Source organism: Thermobia domestica, chromosome 7, assembly GCF_964235325.1.
Source record: "Thermobia domestica chromosome 7, izTheDome1.hap1.1, whole genome shotgun sequence".
In the NCBI taxonomy this organism is placed as follows: Eukaryota; Metazoa; Arthropoda; class Insecta; order Zygentoma; family Lepismatidae; genus Thermobia; species Thermobia domestica.
Genome location: NC_137460.1, coordinates 150,325,134 through 150,343,903, shown reverse-complemented (window position 1 = coordinate 150,343,903; position 18,770 = coordinate 150,325,134). Strand labels below are relative to the sequence as shown.

Sequence of the window (18,770 nt, the reverse complement as noted above, 5' to 3'; positions counted from 1 at the left end):
TTTATGAGAAATTGTGTAAATGAACATTGCTTTCTTCTGCTGCTACAGTATAACATTACATCAACTGTTTTCGGTGGTTGTAATCACAATTAACTGGATGTAATATTTACCTAAGCAGTCTTTCGAAATAAAACCTTTTGGAGTAAAGTTAAATTTTCAATCTCTGGTAACTGTCAATTATAATAGAAATATGTTATATCATGCTCATAGTGATTCGACACTAAGGAAGATTTTATGTGCATTTGCCACGTTTGTCTTACTTATTACTCTTGTAGAAAATGAACTGAAATCTTTAAGTTTTACGTCCCACGATTATGCCGGTTACGTTAAAGGAGACGGTGATGATGAGACATGAATAATGGTGGACGAAAAAGTGGGAGGAAACGGGAGAACCCCGAGAAAACCCACGTACACGATGTTTGTCCACCACAAAGTTCACTTGGAGCGAGCTGGGATCGAACCAGAGACCCCATGCACCAGAGATGAACGACCTACCACTGAGCCACCGCGGCCCCTACTCTTATAGAAACTTCCAAAATGTGGGTGTTTGTGGTGCTGTAGCGTCTCTAGTTTATAACAGGAAATCAAATGAACTCCTGCTTTACATGTAGATCTGAAATTTTTAATAATCTGATGCATACTTTTAAAAAAATGTCTTGGGTTAGCAATATTATAGTATTGTAAAGTATGTCAGTTGAATTCCCCTTTTCGATGTTTACATCGCACAGTGGGGCGAAAACGCAAAAATCTGGCCAAAATATAACTATATTCAAATTGAATGAAATTTATTATTAAGGGATTATTGAGGTTGCTTATCACGATTCTGCAACTAAAGTTGAAAAAAACAAAATGGCGGAATAAAATTTGCAAAAATCGAAAAAGTCGTAGAAATGTTCTCAAAAGTGGCGATAAAGGGGGTTATTGAGGTTGCTGATTACGATTCTGCAACTAAAGTTTAAAAAAAAATGGCGGAATAAAAAGAATGTCAACATACTTCGCAATTTTCACAATGCATCTTTAACAACATTCACTTTTTTCACGTATTTTGATGAACAATTACTTGTTACTTACGTTCTTATTTATTAGAAATGTATTATTACTTAAATGACTCAAATTATTGGTATTTGATTCCGTTATGATAACTGCAACGGCTTGTTACTGTAACATTAAATGAACAATAATTAACATCAACACGCTTCGTAATTGGCACGTTTTGGCAGCTATGTTTTTGTCGACAGCATTAATTAATATTCAGACTACCATTCTACAAAATATGAACGTGATGCACGAGGGTGCACATGTTTTCAACGCTTTAAGTTAATAAAATATATAAAGAATGTGAAAATTTTGCCTGACTTGCGATTCAAATTATAAATTATTACATCATTATTACTAATTTTTCACTTCATACACTTATTCTACTTACCAGTACGATATAGGAAAACTTTATAATTTAAAAACTATAAACGCGTTCGAAAGTTACAACCGTTTCAACGGACGCGTCACAATTCTTCTATTGTTCTCTACGCATTGGACCTGCTGAAGGGTCTATTTAAGAGTGGCTCAGGTAGTCGGAATAAAGTAAAAACCCTATTCTATTTATGGATTTGGGCCCTTCTAACATCACTCTAGCCAACTACATAAAAAAATTCCTATATTACTAACTTTCGTTTTTATACTTTTGGCGAGCTTTTTGCTTTTTCGTCCCACTGTGCATCGTGCAAAATTTCAGCGTATTCTTTCTACTACGTTGGTGCGATTTAAATGACCCCTTCGATGTCTGGTGGGAAACACCTTATCAACACAATACAGAGATGAAGTAAGGTCATACATTTAACGTCACAAATTCAACTAGGGTACCGTCCATCAGGTGGCCAGTGCACCATGGAGAACACACAATTGCGAGTGGTTTTCCTTTACAATTTGAAATTGGGGCACACTGCACAGCAAGCTTAAAAAAGTGAATTTGCGCCAGGAATAGCGAATGAATGCACCATTCGCCGTTAGTTTGTCAAATTTTGTTCCGGTAACAACACTGCATTGTTTACATTATTTTGATAATTTCTCATCCTTAGATTTCCCTATATCATTAAATATGCGTGTTGCTTTTAACTTTGAGAAGGGAAGAAATATCCTCGTCCTTTTCTTCTGCTGTACTGATACATGGAAATCAAACTAACGTGAAGTCGTGTAACGTAACCCATCGAGGATTGAGCGGTCTTGCTAGTAGATGGTAACAAAGTGTGTTTACTTCAATAAAATATTTGAGGAATCATTTCTTTCGGGTTGCATATTGCGAATTGGCAACAGCTACTTTTGTTGCTATATATATATATACATAAACAAGGGCGGATCCAAGGGGAGGCTCCCCCCCATGACCCTCAGGTATACACAGGATAAAATGGACTTCAATCCTGTTTTACACTAGATAAAGCGGCAAACTATGGTTTAGCCCCTCCCTTGATCATATCCTGGATCCACCACTGTATATATATATATATATATATATATATATATATATATATATATATATATATATATAGGGTGTTTCAAAAAACAAACAAAAAAAACAAAAAAGGACAACGTTCGAGAGGTGATTCCTGACACCATCATAAGACAAAGTATGGACCAACCTGGGTGCACAAATGCTTCCTTTCGGAGTTATAGGCTACTGAAAAAAATGAACTACAGTTTTGGAGCTATGGATCTACCGAAATCCGGTCAAGAACTCTTAGGAACTAATATGTACGCTACAAAAATACACATTTCAGAATCCTGCGGTACTCACGCAACAATTTTTTTAGAGGGAGTTTGATTATGGGTATATAATTTCAAGTACTCAACTACTTCTATAAAATTGTTATGGAAGTATCGGAGGGTTCTGAAACATGCATTTTTGGATAGCGCACATACTAGTTCCTAAGTGAAGTCTTGACCCGACTACGGTAGGTCCCATAGTATTGGAGCTATGGACCTTTAAAGCTCATTTTCTCATGTCTTCGGCAGTCTATAACTCCGAAGGGAAGCATTTGTGCACCCAGGATAGTCTATACTTTTTGTCTTATTTTGGTGTCAGGAATCACTCCCCAAACGTTGTCGTTGTTGTTGTTTTGAAACATCCTGTATATTCTGCCTGACGAAGTATTTGTATATTGTAAACATTGTTTTATCAGTTAATTTCCACACGAGATAGTCAATTCGCAACCCGCAATAGTTTTGAACTTTACCTACAAGTTACCTTTACCTATACCTTTACCTACAAGTATTTTCTATATTTATACCTTGATACAAAAATAAGTGGTTTCAACATGAGATCGTACTTTATAAATAAGTTTCGTCATTATAATTACAAAAAAATCACACATTTAAAGCAGTTACTATTTGCACCGACAGTACATACAAGGACTTCCAAATTTGCGAGCGCAGAAACAAGAAATAGTATTTTAATGCATACAACAGTGTAATCTATTTCATGGTATTATTGTAAACTACAACTGGGACCAGTAAAATGAATAAATCGTGAAGTTAAATTGATTTTCCGGATTTCAGTGAATACTTTCTAAAGGACTTAAGAATTACCTTTGTAAGTCAAGGAGATACAAGTTCCTTTTTTTAAAAAGTCGTGAAATGTACTTAAATACAAATAATTTCATTTACTTCTGATCTATATGTTCATAAGCGTGTGCCCAATGGATGCAGCGTAATTACTATGTACATTTAGCACTTGTTTTATTCTGTCTAATCTGGCTTCAACCTGCACTCACATTACAGATATATTTAAACAGACGCAGAATTTTGGTATAAAGATTTTCTTGATACAGGATGCAACCGTTGGCGCTGCAACTTCTCGATTTCGGAATATGTATTGAAACTCAAAAATAGTCAGGTTGTCGCTACTGGACGAGAGGACCTTTTTACGTAATAAAACAATGTCGTATTTATTACATCGGGGAGTATTTTCCTCACGAAAAATCTTTTCTTATCGAACATATGTAAATTTAAAACTACCCAGAAATTATTTAATACGGTTTCATAGTAGTGGATACATAAGATCAAACCTTAAAGTATATGAAAATAAAAATCCTTCTGTTTTATACCCCACGGCTAAAAGAGGTGATAAGAATGAATGAAATGTTGAACAAAGAAAATAAGAAAGGACAGAACACCCAGAAAATCCACGCACACGGTGCTTGTCCACAACAAAGCCCACTTACGATTGAACCGGAGACCTCACGCACCAGAGATGAACCACTGAGCCACCGCTGCCCTACTGTGAAGTATTTGTTAAGGAACATATTTATACAGATATTTTGTATGCTAAAAGTGTGGAAGTATCACATTACTCTTTTGTACCTATTATCTTACTTATATCTAATATTTATTGTGCGCATTTACATCTTTACACCAGAATTCAATTATGAAAGTAACTGATGATTGAATCGAGATATAATGTATGTCCAATTCATTGTCTTGACGCTCCATCGAAAACATTTACAGTTTACTGAAATATCAGAAAATATACTACTGACGGTAAGAATACCGGGATAATATATTATCTGGAAGTACGTTTTCGAAGGAACGAGTAACATGGACGATTGAGTATTCGGAAAAAAAATAATCCGATTCCTAGTCAATAATCTGAAGCGGTCTTTGTGGTATTTTGAATGTTAAACAAATATGTTACATGAATAAAGTCATACAATTTTGTTTTACGAAGGAAAATCCTGAATATATAATTACATTAATTATTTATTAAATAAAATGTACAAGCTAAATTGTAATTTATGAGTACGAATCACATTTGCGTTATAAAAAGGGTGAACCATTACACCACATTTACATGAATTCAAATTCAACCAACAACATTCTACGGTTTACACATACGAATCATTATATTGACATTGCCATATTAGAGAGGTGCACCTCACTGATTTGTCACTGGAAAAGCTGGAGAGAAACGAAACCTCATTTTGTTTTAAATAAACAGAAAGAAATATAGGGAGACTGCTGATACAATTATTTGAGAATTTATTCCGGAACACTGTTCCGTCACAGTGTTGTTAACCAAGCCTGCTGTCCATCAAACAGTACGTGCACGCCACTGGATACTATTTACAAATCCATTACCGAAATTAAGTCGCTGATCATGCAGTCTTCGCTCGGATTGCTGCTCTCTTGCTAGTGACAGCCTAAAATTAAAAACATGAAATTAGTAATCGACAATGTTCAAACTGATTTTTATTGTATAAATGTTGATAGGAAATGTACTTTGTTTCCACACACAACAGCTGTCAGTTCTGATCAAGAAGTTGACATTGGTTAAAAATTATAAGGATTGTTCAACTGAAAAGGAGACTGACTGTACCGGCGTTGTATCTAATCGAAATGGAAAAATGTTTATCGACAGATGGCACAATAATTCCCAGTTTGCAATTATAGCGAACTGCATTATGAATTCCTCCAGATGAGCGTAACGAGCTGTTATCCAATTTTTCCGCACAGAAGACGAGTAGGCTTCAGAAATTTATTGCTGACGCAGAAGATATACAGCAAAAAGTATCTCGCACGATGTACCATATTCCACTGGTGTCATTGTGATGAGACGAGGCGCGAAAGGAAACGGGGACATGTCACAATCTGCTGACATTTCGATGGGAAATGCTGAATCATCCTCCGTACAGCTCCGACATCTCCCCATGTGGCTCATAATTTCGGGCCTTGAAAAACCAATCACTGGAGGATCAACGTCTCATCTGTGACAAGGAAGCGCAGAGCATGTAACAGTCGATCCGTCAACAACGCAGAGTTTCTACACTAAATTCATACACTTTCTTTCTACGCGTTGGGAACAGTCCATCAATATCAATGACTTATCTGTAGTATCATGTTAGACATTAACTGTACTTTACGTTCTGTAATAAAATATTCTTTAGGTATAACTGTAGCCTCCTTTTCATTTGGACAAACCTTGCAGTATTCTGTCTTCTAGTATGAAAATTTATCGAGATTTATGTACTGTATCGAACACTTGCAAACAACTACCGATTTTTCGTTCTTAAAATTCAGGTTTGTACAATAGGAATAGTACACTAATTACCTTGAGCTATTACTTAAATATAATATAATAATTTTGGTCACAGCATGATCCATCTCGGGCTATTTCAGCCAGTATTTCTGTGGGTAGTGAATATACATTCACTCGAAGTACGAACGAGAGAGAAAAAACAAGTCTAGCACATTTATATAATTTAAATTATTCAAGGTCACCCTACGATCTGTTCACTCCTTTTAATTTTATTACTTCAGTTTAATTGCGTAGTTTAGTATATAAAATATTTTCTCCTGAATTTAGCTGATATATATTAATCAGACATAAAAATGGTAATTATACGCACTACTTTGATAAAACAGCACAATATTAACGATAAATGCATTTCATCAAGCGGCCACAGGACTATTCGGACATTAAGTAATTATAAAACATGTCCCAATTTTTGATTGAAGCTATTTTAATATTTTTACCTGTTAAATTAACTTTTCACACTTCTTCAGTCTAGACAAATCTTTTCAGCGGCATAATAGCATGGCTAATGTTGTCTGTTTTGTGTGAAAAAAAAAAAAGGGTTCGATTCCAGGTGGAAGTATATATGAGGGTTGTACTACATTAATAGGACCGAAAGGTGTTACACCCAACCTCAATTTAGCTTATCGCTCTCACGTAGCTCTAGCAATCATAGATTCAATTATTAATCCACAGACAGAAGTGTCAGTAACCTCAGAATAATGGATGTTTCATTCCAACTTTTTACGGTTTTGTCTTCGATATATTGTTGCGAAATCAAAGGATCATATTTGTATTTTACATTTTAATATTTTCTAGTAACTGTTAACCATTCACGACACAAAATAATTCGAATTTGATTTTTTTTTTTTTGACTCATACAGCCTCGGTGCTGAAAGGGACAAACTCGAATCCAAATAATCAACAAGAAATATATACCATAAACAAAACACTTAAGAAAGAAAAACAAAAAGCAATGACTCCTTTACATTCTACTCTCACGATATTTCTTTCTTTTCGCGATACCCTCCGATCACAAATGGCCAAATCGAAGAATAATCACATAAAAAATTATCATACGTTTAAATTAGATGCTATTACAAATGTATATCTAATTACTTTCAGGAATTATGAATCCAAAAGACTATTTATATTTAAGCGCTGGTCAGTTACATTAAATGCTATATTTATTTGCGACACAATGTTTCGCAGAAGCATATTTCATGAAGTAAACCAGAGATACCTACAGTTCGACTGTAGTCATGCTGCTTGAATAGTTTGTTTTACTGAGTTTATTTGTACAGCTTCATTGTGTTGTTCGTGCACTAGCCAGTTATACAAACACGAAAATATTTCAAATATTTCTGCATATGCTTGAAATTATTCATTGCGTTGCAACTGTCTTTTTTCTATAACTCGCTATTCTACAGCTGTTCCAATGTTAGTTGGCTGCTATTGCCTAATTTCGTCCTGTGTAATTCCTCATTTGCTACTCCACATTATTATCAACTTAAATTTACCAAAGAGGTAACCTAGTTCTCCCCAAACGCAATGAATAAATAACATGACATAAGTTAAATGGGTTCTTACCTGGAAACCAGATTTAATGCTAGCAACAGAGCATCTTGATCCACACGTTTCACACTGAAGGAAGAAGAGACGAGTATCCTTTTGGAGAATAGTATCTGGCGATCTACATGTGTGACAAGTTACATATTCTTTTATATATCTTCTCAATACGTTTTCTATCTGTTTCTGTTGAAATCGACCTTTGATAATTAATTGGTTATTACCATCTACGGAGCCACTCGTACCCAGCTCAGCTAACAGGAAGTCTAACAAGTGTTTTGGTTGTCGATGGAGCCTAGGGAAGAAAACATGTAAATTTTAAAAACCATGACTATATATATAAAGATTCTGCATACACGAGCACGGTTCAAATCTTACCCTTAATAACTATTCATATTTATTGTTTTTAATTGTTACTTGTTAGTTATTATACAGGGTGAGGCATAATTACCCACACAAACTTTATGGATTTAGAGCTAGGTAGCAAGAAAAAATTTCTGCACGGGTCACTAAGTTTATGTATCATTCTCTCTCTATTTGGTTCTGAAGATCTGTTTTCTAGAGAATGGCACGCCCAAACCTCGAATATTCAAGGTACCTCGTAGAATTGTCTACAATTACAAGTGGCACGCTTCAGGAGCGACCGTTTCTGTCACCGTAGCCACTCATCTCTGGATGATTATACGGCACCAGACCGCATGCAACCCAACAAGAAGCACGTAAACACTGACCACAGAACTTCGTGTATCCGACAGAACAAGATCAGTGGCCACCACCGAACTCAAGATGCATCCTCTAAGGCAGGTTCACACTGAAATTCTGATACTGATTCCATGACTATTTAAGTTAAATTTTCCTTGATCCGCGGCACCGCGAACACTATTGTTTACCCACAAACTTTATGGCTTTTGAGCTACGTACCTAAGAAAAATTTCTGCCACCAATTATCGTTAGGTTTAGAATAAATATGTATATTAAATCAGCCTTCACCATGTCTATTACCGTCATTTATCATTGTGAATAGTTATCTGTCAAACTTTCTGTATTTGGAACACAATGAAGCATTAGTGTTGAACAATAATTATCTTGTTATAAGATCACTAACGATATCTTTAACATCTCGGCATTCTGACACTCAAAAGTAAATAAGTAAACATTTCCTAATTTGGCCTATCTCTTGATTATCTACACCCAACAACTGTAACTTGTTTTACTTCTGTAGCACCTGATTTTTTTTCCCTTATTTGTTCTTTCCCAATGATTGAAGATTTAACACCTTTCGGCGCTCCTCAAGCTTCTAAAGATAATTTTCTTTTTGCACCCTTTTGTAAATCCTTTTAGAATCTGCCTTAAGGCACTTTTTGTACCCAGTAAGCAATTGGATAACTTGTCTTAAATCTAATCAAAACTCTTGGAAATAATCAAAAGTGAACTGAACCACTTATTTGTACTAAAAGTCTCAACGTAGCACGAAATTATCACTATAAATTGTAATAACGGTAGTATTAAATGTGCAGACGAACTTTGTTTTCATTGTAAATACTGATTATTACGCATATTTTGAAGCATTTCTTTGGCTCATTTTTATTTCCCCGCCTTTTGAGGTCAGTGTGGACCCTGAAATGGCATGCACTCGAAGAAATAAAAACAAAAACAAAAGAAAAAAAAACATGAAAAAAGTATTTGTCTGTGAATGGTGACCTCATCACGATGCTATTTACGCACGATACGTTATTTCCTGTTCAAAAGAAGTGTCAATAATCAGAACAATACGGTGTTTGGTTGGTCCTTCAATGAATACGATTAGGGTAACAAGATAATCTCTCAACGTAAACTATAACAGTATGATGGTTTGGGCTATAGTATCAGGCACTGATCGCACCCCTTAGATTTGTGAAAAACGAGTGAAAATCGGTACTGACGCACACTTGCAGGGAATCCTTAACAAGCATTACAAAGGAACTACGTGAAAGCTGCATTAAGAGCTCCGGTATACAGAATTCATCTTTGTCTTCACACTACACAATGAACGGTCCGAAAAACAGCTGCAATCTCAATGTTATGTACTACTCGTTGTAGATTCGGCGGGTTATTCACGAGACTACTCTCCACTGTGAAAATTCCTACCAATTTGTGAGTTATTCGAGCTAAAGGAGGTTACACTAAATAATGCTTAATTTTGTTTCATATAGTACATTGTAAATAAACACAACCGAAAAGCATTTCCCGTTATGTCACTTCTAACAGCAAATATAGGACGAAGTGCGAGTAATTATGCGACACCGTATATTATTTCTGAATAGTCATATTCCACCGCCACTAAGTGTAAGAACTACTTGATTCACTTTCATGAAAAGAGAATGTTTGTTCTTTTATAGTGTGTGAATATATATATATATATATATATATATATATATATATATATATATATATATATATATATATATATATTCATTCTATGGTGAAACCGTCAGCATTACTTGAATGTTGGTTGAAGAATATTTTGAAATAGGCAAATAAACTTCTATTGTTTCTTGTAGTTCCTTTCATGAAATAAATTTCTACAATTTCTCACCAAGGAATCAAATACTGTACATAAGGTGTTTCAAAAGTTGGAACACGCACAAAAATAATAGGATCGGAATGGAGAAGTATGAAATCAAAGCTTATGTGTATGAAATAGAAGAAGGAGCAAATCTGGTGATCTCGGTTGCCATCTTGAAAGCCGCTATATTGAATTTGAATCAAAGTTCTTAAAGGGGAACTACAGAGCATGATACCATTTTCTGATAGTACGAGCTCCGAGAAAGATATGTTTTTTAATTATTTAGTTCTTTTTAATTTATATTTATATTTATGGTCAATTTATATTTCTTCGTAATGACTTAAAACGTGAACAAGAAATTGGTAGACTGGAAAGTCGTATGTGCACAATGAAACAGTCATGGTATTTGGACAAACTGTAAACATGAGCAGATGCTCGGTGTTTCTGTCTACCTCCAGGCCACAATTGTCCGTTTGAAACTTCAGTATTCATAATGTCACGAAGGAAGATAAAAGTGGTGGCAAAACGCACCATTTTATACTAACTACGAAAATGAAACAGGTAAAAGTAAGTTCAAAACACTGCTTCATTTTTGCGACGAAGGTGTTCCAAACAGCACAATATACCGAGTGATCTCCATGTTCGAGGCTACCCAGCAGAGTAGTTACTACAAACTGGTCGTCCAACCGTGAAATCAAGACCGAAGATAATGGTAAAAGTGCAGAAGTTGTTTCAATGCGATCCGTCGATGTCGACGCGCCATTCTGCACAGAAGCTGAAGTGAGGCAGTCAACTCGCAGTTTATAAAGCAGAAAAAGTTGGTAATTAAGGCAAATGTAAAGAAAACTGCACCCAAGTACATGAACGATCAGGAAGAGCGTGCGAAGTCAGGGTGCCGTAACGTTTACCAAAAATCCTGCGCAAAGTCCTTGCAGTGGTTGACGAGACCTACGTGCCTTGAGGGGCATGTGAAGTTGCAGGAAGGAGGTATTTCCATGCCTCGGATCCAACTGCGCTTTGATACGACGAAAAAACGAAGAGGCAGCGCAAGTTCAATAAAATATTGGTGCGGCATGCAATAAACAGCGAGGGGACAGTTTCGGAGCAGTTTATATCTGAAGGCACCATTAACGCCAACTTGTACCTCTTGGAGTGTTTGAAGAAGAGGTTGATTCGTTTCTTACCTGGACGCCGAAGAGAAAAGGTTTGGTTTGGCCGGATCTTGCTACGTCGCACTACGCCAAGATGATGTTGAGTTTCTTCGTAATGAAGGCATTCCCTTCGCTGAGAAAGCAAATTCGCCTAATGTACCTCAAGCGCGGGCCACAGAGGTTTTGGGCCTTATGTAAACAGAAGTATGCTGAACGTACTGAGCTAAAAATCTTTGTGGTTGTACGCAGATTTAGAAATCTCTCAGCCAAGAAGTTGTGCGAACTACAGAACTTGGCCTGATGCGGAGGGGGATATGTAATCTGAGGGAAATTGGGTACAAAGACGTAGTACAGAATGCCAATCTTATTTAAACAGTTTTGTACGGAGTCCTCATTCTCATTACTATCCCAATTTGAAAATAAATTTCAAAAATACATTTCAATCTGTATAGTTTTTCCGGTCTACCAATTTCTTGTTCACTCTTAACAACTTTCACTCCTAGATATTTTGTTAGATGAATATATGTTCACTGTCGAGATTGGTGAAACAGGCTAGGGCGAAAACTATGGCACAAGTAACGGTGGAAAAACCACGAGTAGGTCTGAGTACACAGTTTACCGAACACTGTTAGATATGAGCCTCTGCAGACGACATCCCACACATGTATCAATGTTAACCGCATGGCATCGTCGATAACTACTGGAATGGACATATGCTCACCGACAGCAAAAAGGTTGCATGGTCCAATGAACCACAATACTGATTTCACTACATCAAATGACCGGATCAGAATCCATCGTCTTACAGGGAAATAGCTGCTCGAGACGTGTACAGTAAGATGACTCAGGACGGTGATGGCTCTACTATGATGTAGAGAGCCTTCACATGGTCAATCTATGGGCCCAATAGTGTATATATATGTAGTGTACACACACTCATATCGGTAATGCTTCAAGCTGGCGATGGCATCTTTGAGAAGGACACGCTCCTATTTACAAGACCAATGTTCTCTGCAGTGGTTCGAGGATCATAGTGGTGAATTTCAGTTACTGCAATGGACTCCAAAATTCACCCGATCTTAACTGAACACCAATGGGATGTCATTGACCGTCACAACCGAGCCTATTGAGTCCCTCCGCAGAATTTACAGGAACGAAGTGAAGTGATTTGTGTGTGCAGATGTGCTGTGCCATGCTTTAATCCACCTACCAAAACCTCACCAAAACCTCGTATCCTGCGACCCAATGGTGGATATAAAAGAGAGGCAGTCATAATATTTTGGCTGGTGAGTATGTATCAATATTCTTTCAACACACTGAGCTTGTATCAACGCCATCTTAGTTTATTTAATCTGTGCGAATACAGAAGAGCTCTTCCGTGTCTACATGGTTAGCATGTCTACCGTGTAGGAGACCCGGGTTCGGTTCCTGATAGAAGCTAATGTAGTTTTGAATCCCGCATATATATATATATATATATATATATATATATATATATATATATATATATATAGAGAGAGAGAGAGAGAGAGAGAGAGAGAGAGAAAGAAAGAAAGAGAGAAAAGAACGAAAGAAAGGGAGAAAGCAAGCAAGAAAGAAAATATAAATAAAGATATCACGGTTCCTAATTTTAATGGATTATAATTTCGTTCACATCCTATGGTTCCCATTTGAAAATTCTGGCTTAGTTCGAAATGGTAACTCTCAACATGGGCTCTAGGTTCTCATGTGACTTGCAATGTCACCCCCTCCCAACAAACCAGAGGCTCTGATTTGATATTTTAACACCGTTCCAATTTTAATGAAAGAAAATGCTAGGCGTTATTCTGCAGTCCTGCGTGTTGTCTGATGGTAACCAACGTTTCCTAACCTGCGTGTGGGATAAAAATTTTACCTAACAGCTGAATAATGCTCACTCCATTCTATACTATGATAAACTGAATATTGAAGAAGCGATAAGTGGAAATATTTTTCATCTGATTACCTACACACATAATAGAAAAATTATATGCTAGCTAACTACTTCTAAAAGGATCACCTGTACTAGTCAGACTAAATTCAATGTAAGTTTATATTATTAAAAAAAAATCCTGTTATGTTCGAAATGGTACGCATACTTACGTTTTACATATCTCTGTAAAGTTGGCAAAAGAAGTCTTCTTAGTTCCTATTCGAACAACCTGAGGAGGACGCATAACGAATTTCTGTTTCTTGCCTGCAACCATATCAGGATTCTTCTCCCTCATAATGTTGAACACTCGTGTCAACAGTTCATCATACGTATAGTCACGATCAGATCCAGACCAGGTCATCTTGCTTTGGTCCTCTGCTGCAAAGAACAAATCAAACGGAGCTCTTTTACAAAAATCAGGAATATGTATTATTACACAAACACTTATGTTATGAGCAATCATTTTGTAGGTAGTTAATGGCTTTTTACATTTGCTTTCATTAAGTGTTTACACACGAATGTTTATTCTCTCGATTGGGAACATACACGTAATCTTTGAGCTTGCAACACTGAACATTTGTGCACTGCTACTGTATTGTGCTGGGTGATAGATACTATTAGATTCGCGATTGACATCACACGTTAAGGGAGACGGATGATTAAGACAAGTGTATGATAGAAGAATTGGTGGAATGAGACTGTGAGAGGAAAGGAAGTACCTCAAGAAAATCTTTAGACACGATGTTGACCACCACAAACTTACTTGGCCGGGGATCCAACCAGGGTCCTCCCGCACCAGAGGTAAACATTCTACCACTGAGCCACCTTGCTCCCTTGTGCAATATTAGAGACCTCTCATATTTTCAAAAAGGGGTAAATTATGAGAGCACGGTTAGTTGAAAGTTATATATATCGAGTAATAGTGTCCAAAATAATGATAAAAAAACTCTTGACAAGACATTAGCAGAGTACAGGAATGGTGAACGGAAACCAAGCCTAGGCGAGAGAGATCGCTACATTGGAAATGCCAAAGAACTAATGAGGGACAACTGACTACAGAACTCAAGCAGGATCTGGAATAATTGTTTCCATTACAGTGTGAGGAAAGCTGAATAATTCTTAACACCTACGTTCACCGTCGCCACTGGAATAGCGGGGAAAAAAAGAAATAAATAAAATAAAATAAAATAAAGCATGGGCCACGGATGATAGAACATGGATCGGTTAAGTCATTTTTTAACTTGTGTCCAACAGCTGTAAGTGGTTTATGTACGGCAGATGGACTAAGGCGCGTATGCTCTGAACTACTCTCAAAGGACGAATTACTACCATTGATTATGTGAACATTTTACGTGACCATGTGTGTACTATGGTATAGATGTTCTCTAAAACTACACACACTTTCAAAATCATTATGTGCTAATCCATATATCTGTTTAGGCTTAGTTTAGCGAGATCAGGATGAACAATCAACATATCTGACCATCTTAATCCTAAACCCTGAACATTGAACATTTATGATTAGTTCTAGAGTAGCAAATCCAGAGAAGACTTCCTCCTTCATTACCCCTTATGCAATTGAGTGCTGCACTGAATGAAGAATGGTCCACTATTCCTCTGGAAATGATTCACGAGTTATATGATTCACTTCTGCAGTATAACATTTCTTCACTACCGCCAAATTGAAGCCTATATTTTCTATAATTACTGATTCTGAGTGTAGTTTTTAGAACAAGCTTTTACGCATGAATTTTTCGACTACTCTTTCAGATAAATATGTTCATTTGAGTTTGAATTTCCCCATTTCTAAACTTCGCTGCACCTTGAATATCGTCATAAGTAGTATAAGCAAATTGTGTAAAAGAATATTATTGTATTGGGAAATGAACTCGGGTCTCTTGCTTTCTATGTCGATGTGTAAACTATTACATGTCCCAAATCGCTCCCTAATCAGGCACACTTATCCATTCGAAATGTTCACCAATTTCGAGCTATTAGACGATACGTTGCAAAGAATGTTTAACGGTTATTTCACACGCAACATCAGTAATATGGTTACAAGAACTAAGTGTTCTAGTAGAAAAAATAAACATAAAAATAAATAAATAAATTTTCCTCTCCTTAGTTGCTCACTGTTTGTATATTCACACCAACAGAAAATATGGCAGGCATTCATAGAATAAGAAAAATCTTACCTGGTTCTGGCCGTTTCTCTGCCTCAGTGCAGCATGTTGGAGAGAAAAGCACAATTTTATCAACAGACCTATTCTACTACATAAATTTCTCAAGTATGATGATGCTTCCTATTACACGTGCCCTCCAACATCACACGTAACGAAAGTAGCAATTGTGACTATGCATACAAAAGTTGTTCTATGTAAACTAAGCTATACACATGATAGCTTACTAAATTATTTTTTGCAGTCACGTGGAAAAATGTAATCCTGTGGCTAATAACGATCATTAAGGTTGGTGTAAAGGGACAAGCTTTGCCGATAGATGTCACTACAGTCTTCGTATCTCTCTCATGTATTTTTTACCTTTCACGATTTCTCTTACAAATTTCAACCTAGAGACTTCAAATTTTTAGAGAAGGAACTTCATAACCTGTCGAAAGCAACAATCCGTCCCGATTTTTTATTTAGAAAAAATCCGTCCTTCATTGTTGAAATAGTTATATTATTAAAGGTTTGGATATTCATTTCAACAATCAAGTCATTTCAACAATGAAGAAAATTCTAAATAAAAAAATCGGGACGGATTGTTGCCTTCGACAGGTTATGAAGTTCCTTCTCTAAAAATTTGAAGTCTCTAGGTTGAAATTTGTAAGAGAAATCGTGAATTTTCGTGAAAGGTAAAAAATACATGAGAGAGATACGAAGACTGTAGTGACATCTATCGGCAAAGCTTGTCCCTTTACACCAACCTTAAGAATAAATGATGCAAAAGCTGAAGTTAAGAAAAATCGAGAATATTTCAACCTTTAAGAAATTTTTAGCATAAATCATTTTTGTCCGTTGATCTTCGCTCCCATCAGAGTTTTATTCTTTGGCTGACGTCTAAAAATAAAATTAATTAATATTCCGAAGTATCTAGATCACCTAAAAGGGTAGAATTGACCACTTCCCCCCAAAAAAGCTACTAGCTTTAGCATTAGTGCTGTACCTATTAGGCAGATAGTACCGATTTGGAGTACGAGTGGAAATTTATGCTTACAAAAAGAGCAGATCTACAGTACGCTCAATTTCCCATTATAACAATGGAAATATGAATCAGGTTTCGTTTATGAACCTGATAATTAACAATCGATGACAGGGGCGAGATGAATTGCATAACCATTCAAGTGATATTGGTAAGAAATCTTGCTATGTGGTCACACGATGAAGGTCATCCAAGAAGAGACATGACCATATAATAAACAAATTGGTTTCAGAAATTCCAACTTACAGAATACAGAGGCTTTTGGCACCCACTGATTTAAATTGAAGGTGCTGTAATACCTATATCTATATTAATAGATATGACTGCTGTACTAACGGATGTTTTAAAGCTTCAGTTGAAATTCAGACAACAATACCAAATTTTAAAACAAATGAATTGTTTCCTCTATTTCTCTACATACACACAAAGCTTGAGCTGGGCTATCGTTTTAGGTTTTGCGTTTCGAAAAATTTCATTACTGAATTACGAAAAGAACTACGGTATTTCTGACTGCTATTTATGATAATACTAAGTAGGATTCGTTGATTGTATTGGTTTAGTGTTCCTTTCAGTGTGGAGGCAATGAGACGTAAACTTACAGCTTTACGTGGAATCTTAACTACGCTAGTTTCTACCGGGAATCAAACCCGGGTCTCCCGCACCAAAAGCGCTAAGCTAGGAGAAAGGTCGTAATACTGGTAGAAATATACAATAAATAAATAAATAAAAAAGAGCTTTTCCAAGCAAAATGAGGCATGATACAAATGAAATGGCTCATATTATATCATGAAAATAGCTGCTTTCTTTCTTTCTTTCCTTCTTCGGGAATTGAAGAGTTTGATCCAAGAAAAGCGTTAAGTCTGAAACATGCAGTTGGAGAAAAACGATGTTGAATATTTAAGCACTTTTTTCCCTTACATAAAACAATGTAATATGCAGAATTTTATTCTGATATTGAATTGAAATGTTACCAGAAGGCTAAACAAGCATGGCAAAAGCCACAAATGCGTTTGATGCAAAAAGGGCGTAAACTCACTTACGCCCTTATTACATCAAACTCCTCAATTGTGAAAGTACCCCTGCTTGACTTCGCGACACGTGGTAAAAATTTGATCCCTGCTTGCTGAACACCAATACTGCCTCAACTCCTTTCCTTCTAATCTTCTTTTTCTTTTTGTTTTTCAAAAATAGTACGTTCAGCTCAGCTTTCCTCGTGAAAAAACATACTCGTTACATTGTGTAAATAGAAGAATGATAACACTAAGAAGGATGACAGCTCATAAGGAGTAGTAGCCGAGGATTGTAAGGGTGAATGAGAAATGATTTGAAAAGACGATATTATATATATATAAACAAACTTCATTTGTTTCATAACCATGTTTTACTTTCATTATCTTTCGAAATCTATACTGCAGGGTTAGCATGTATGAGTCATCGTGTTACGAAATATTGAGTATTTAGCAGTTTAAGATGTACAAAGTTGGATGATACATGAAAGGAAATGTTCAATGTGTGTGCCGTTGACTACACAGCACACGACCAAACGGTAATCTAGTTCGTTCCGTATGCTCAAGAGCATGTTCCCGTCAATGTCCGTCACAGCAGCACTGATGCGTTCCTTCTGTTCTTGGAAATGGATATAAATAAACTGTCTCTTTCACATATGTTCACATACGCATCTTTTCCATAGTGACGTACGAATGCACGCTGACTATCGCAACAGATCAACACTTTGCATATTCTAACACACACAAGACTTTCTCTTCCATTGCCATTATCTTGTTAACTGCTGTCTAGCGTATAAACGCAAGCAAAGTAGACTCTCTAAAACTTGGTGAATGTACGTATTTTTTGTTGTATCATACTGGGAAAATTTCACTGTAATTTTCCTTTTTTCGGAATTTTTGAACAAAAGCCTTCTCTTTTGCGTTGCAGTGACTGACGAAGTATACCTACCAACTTTCACGAGGTACAGCTACCACTCTGGGAGAAAATATCGAACACGTGTTAATTTACTGACTCAAATAGCAGTAACCAGACTGAATACTGACATAACAATCCGTACAAACTGATGAAGCAGCTATTTCCACTCCTACTCTTCCACGAAATTATATTTCAAAAAATCTCTATGTATATGTTGTTACATTTCTTTAAAAAAACTTCAGGATAGAAAGTCTTTAAGGGTAAAAGATAATTTAGGAACTGGGAGGGGAATCACAAACTGAATTGAATTCGCATCAATACATTTCTTTAACCTGAATGCATTTCAGCTAGTAATAAATACAATCTATT

At 36.2% G+C, this 18,770-nt stretch overlaps 1 protein-coding gene across 2 annotated transcripts in view; it reads right to left on the bottom strand.

The window, feature by feature from the left end:
• Positions 1-4,731: 4,731 nt before the first annotated feature.
• The window catches only part of eIF2beta (eukaryotic translation initiation factor 2 subunit beta), a 47,503-nt gene continuing 33,464 nt past the window's right edge, over positions 4,732-18,770 (bottom strand). Inside the window, exons 5-8 of one of the 2 annotated variants that reach the window (XM_081765416.1) lie at positions 15,473-15,505; positions 13,448-13,655; positions 7,652-7,925; positions 4,732-5,189 (exon numbers count right to left, since the gene is read on the bottom strand). In XM_081765416.1, coding sequence (XP_081621542.1) covers positions 5,145-5,189; positions 7,652-7,925; positions 13,448-13,655; positions 15,473-15,505 — 560 coding nt within the window. In that variant the 3' untranslated portion in view covers positions 4,732-5,144. The remainder of the gene's footprint in view (positions 5,190-7,651; positions 7,926-13,447; positions 13,656-15,472; positions 15,506-18,770) is intronic. The other variant, XM_081765415.1, reaches the window with a different exon arrangement.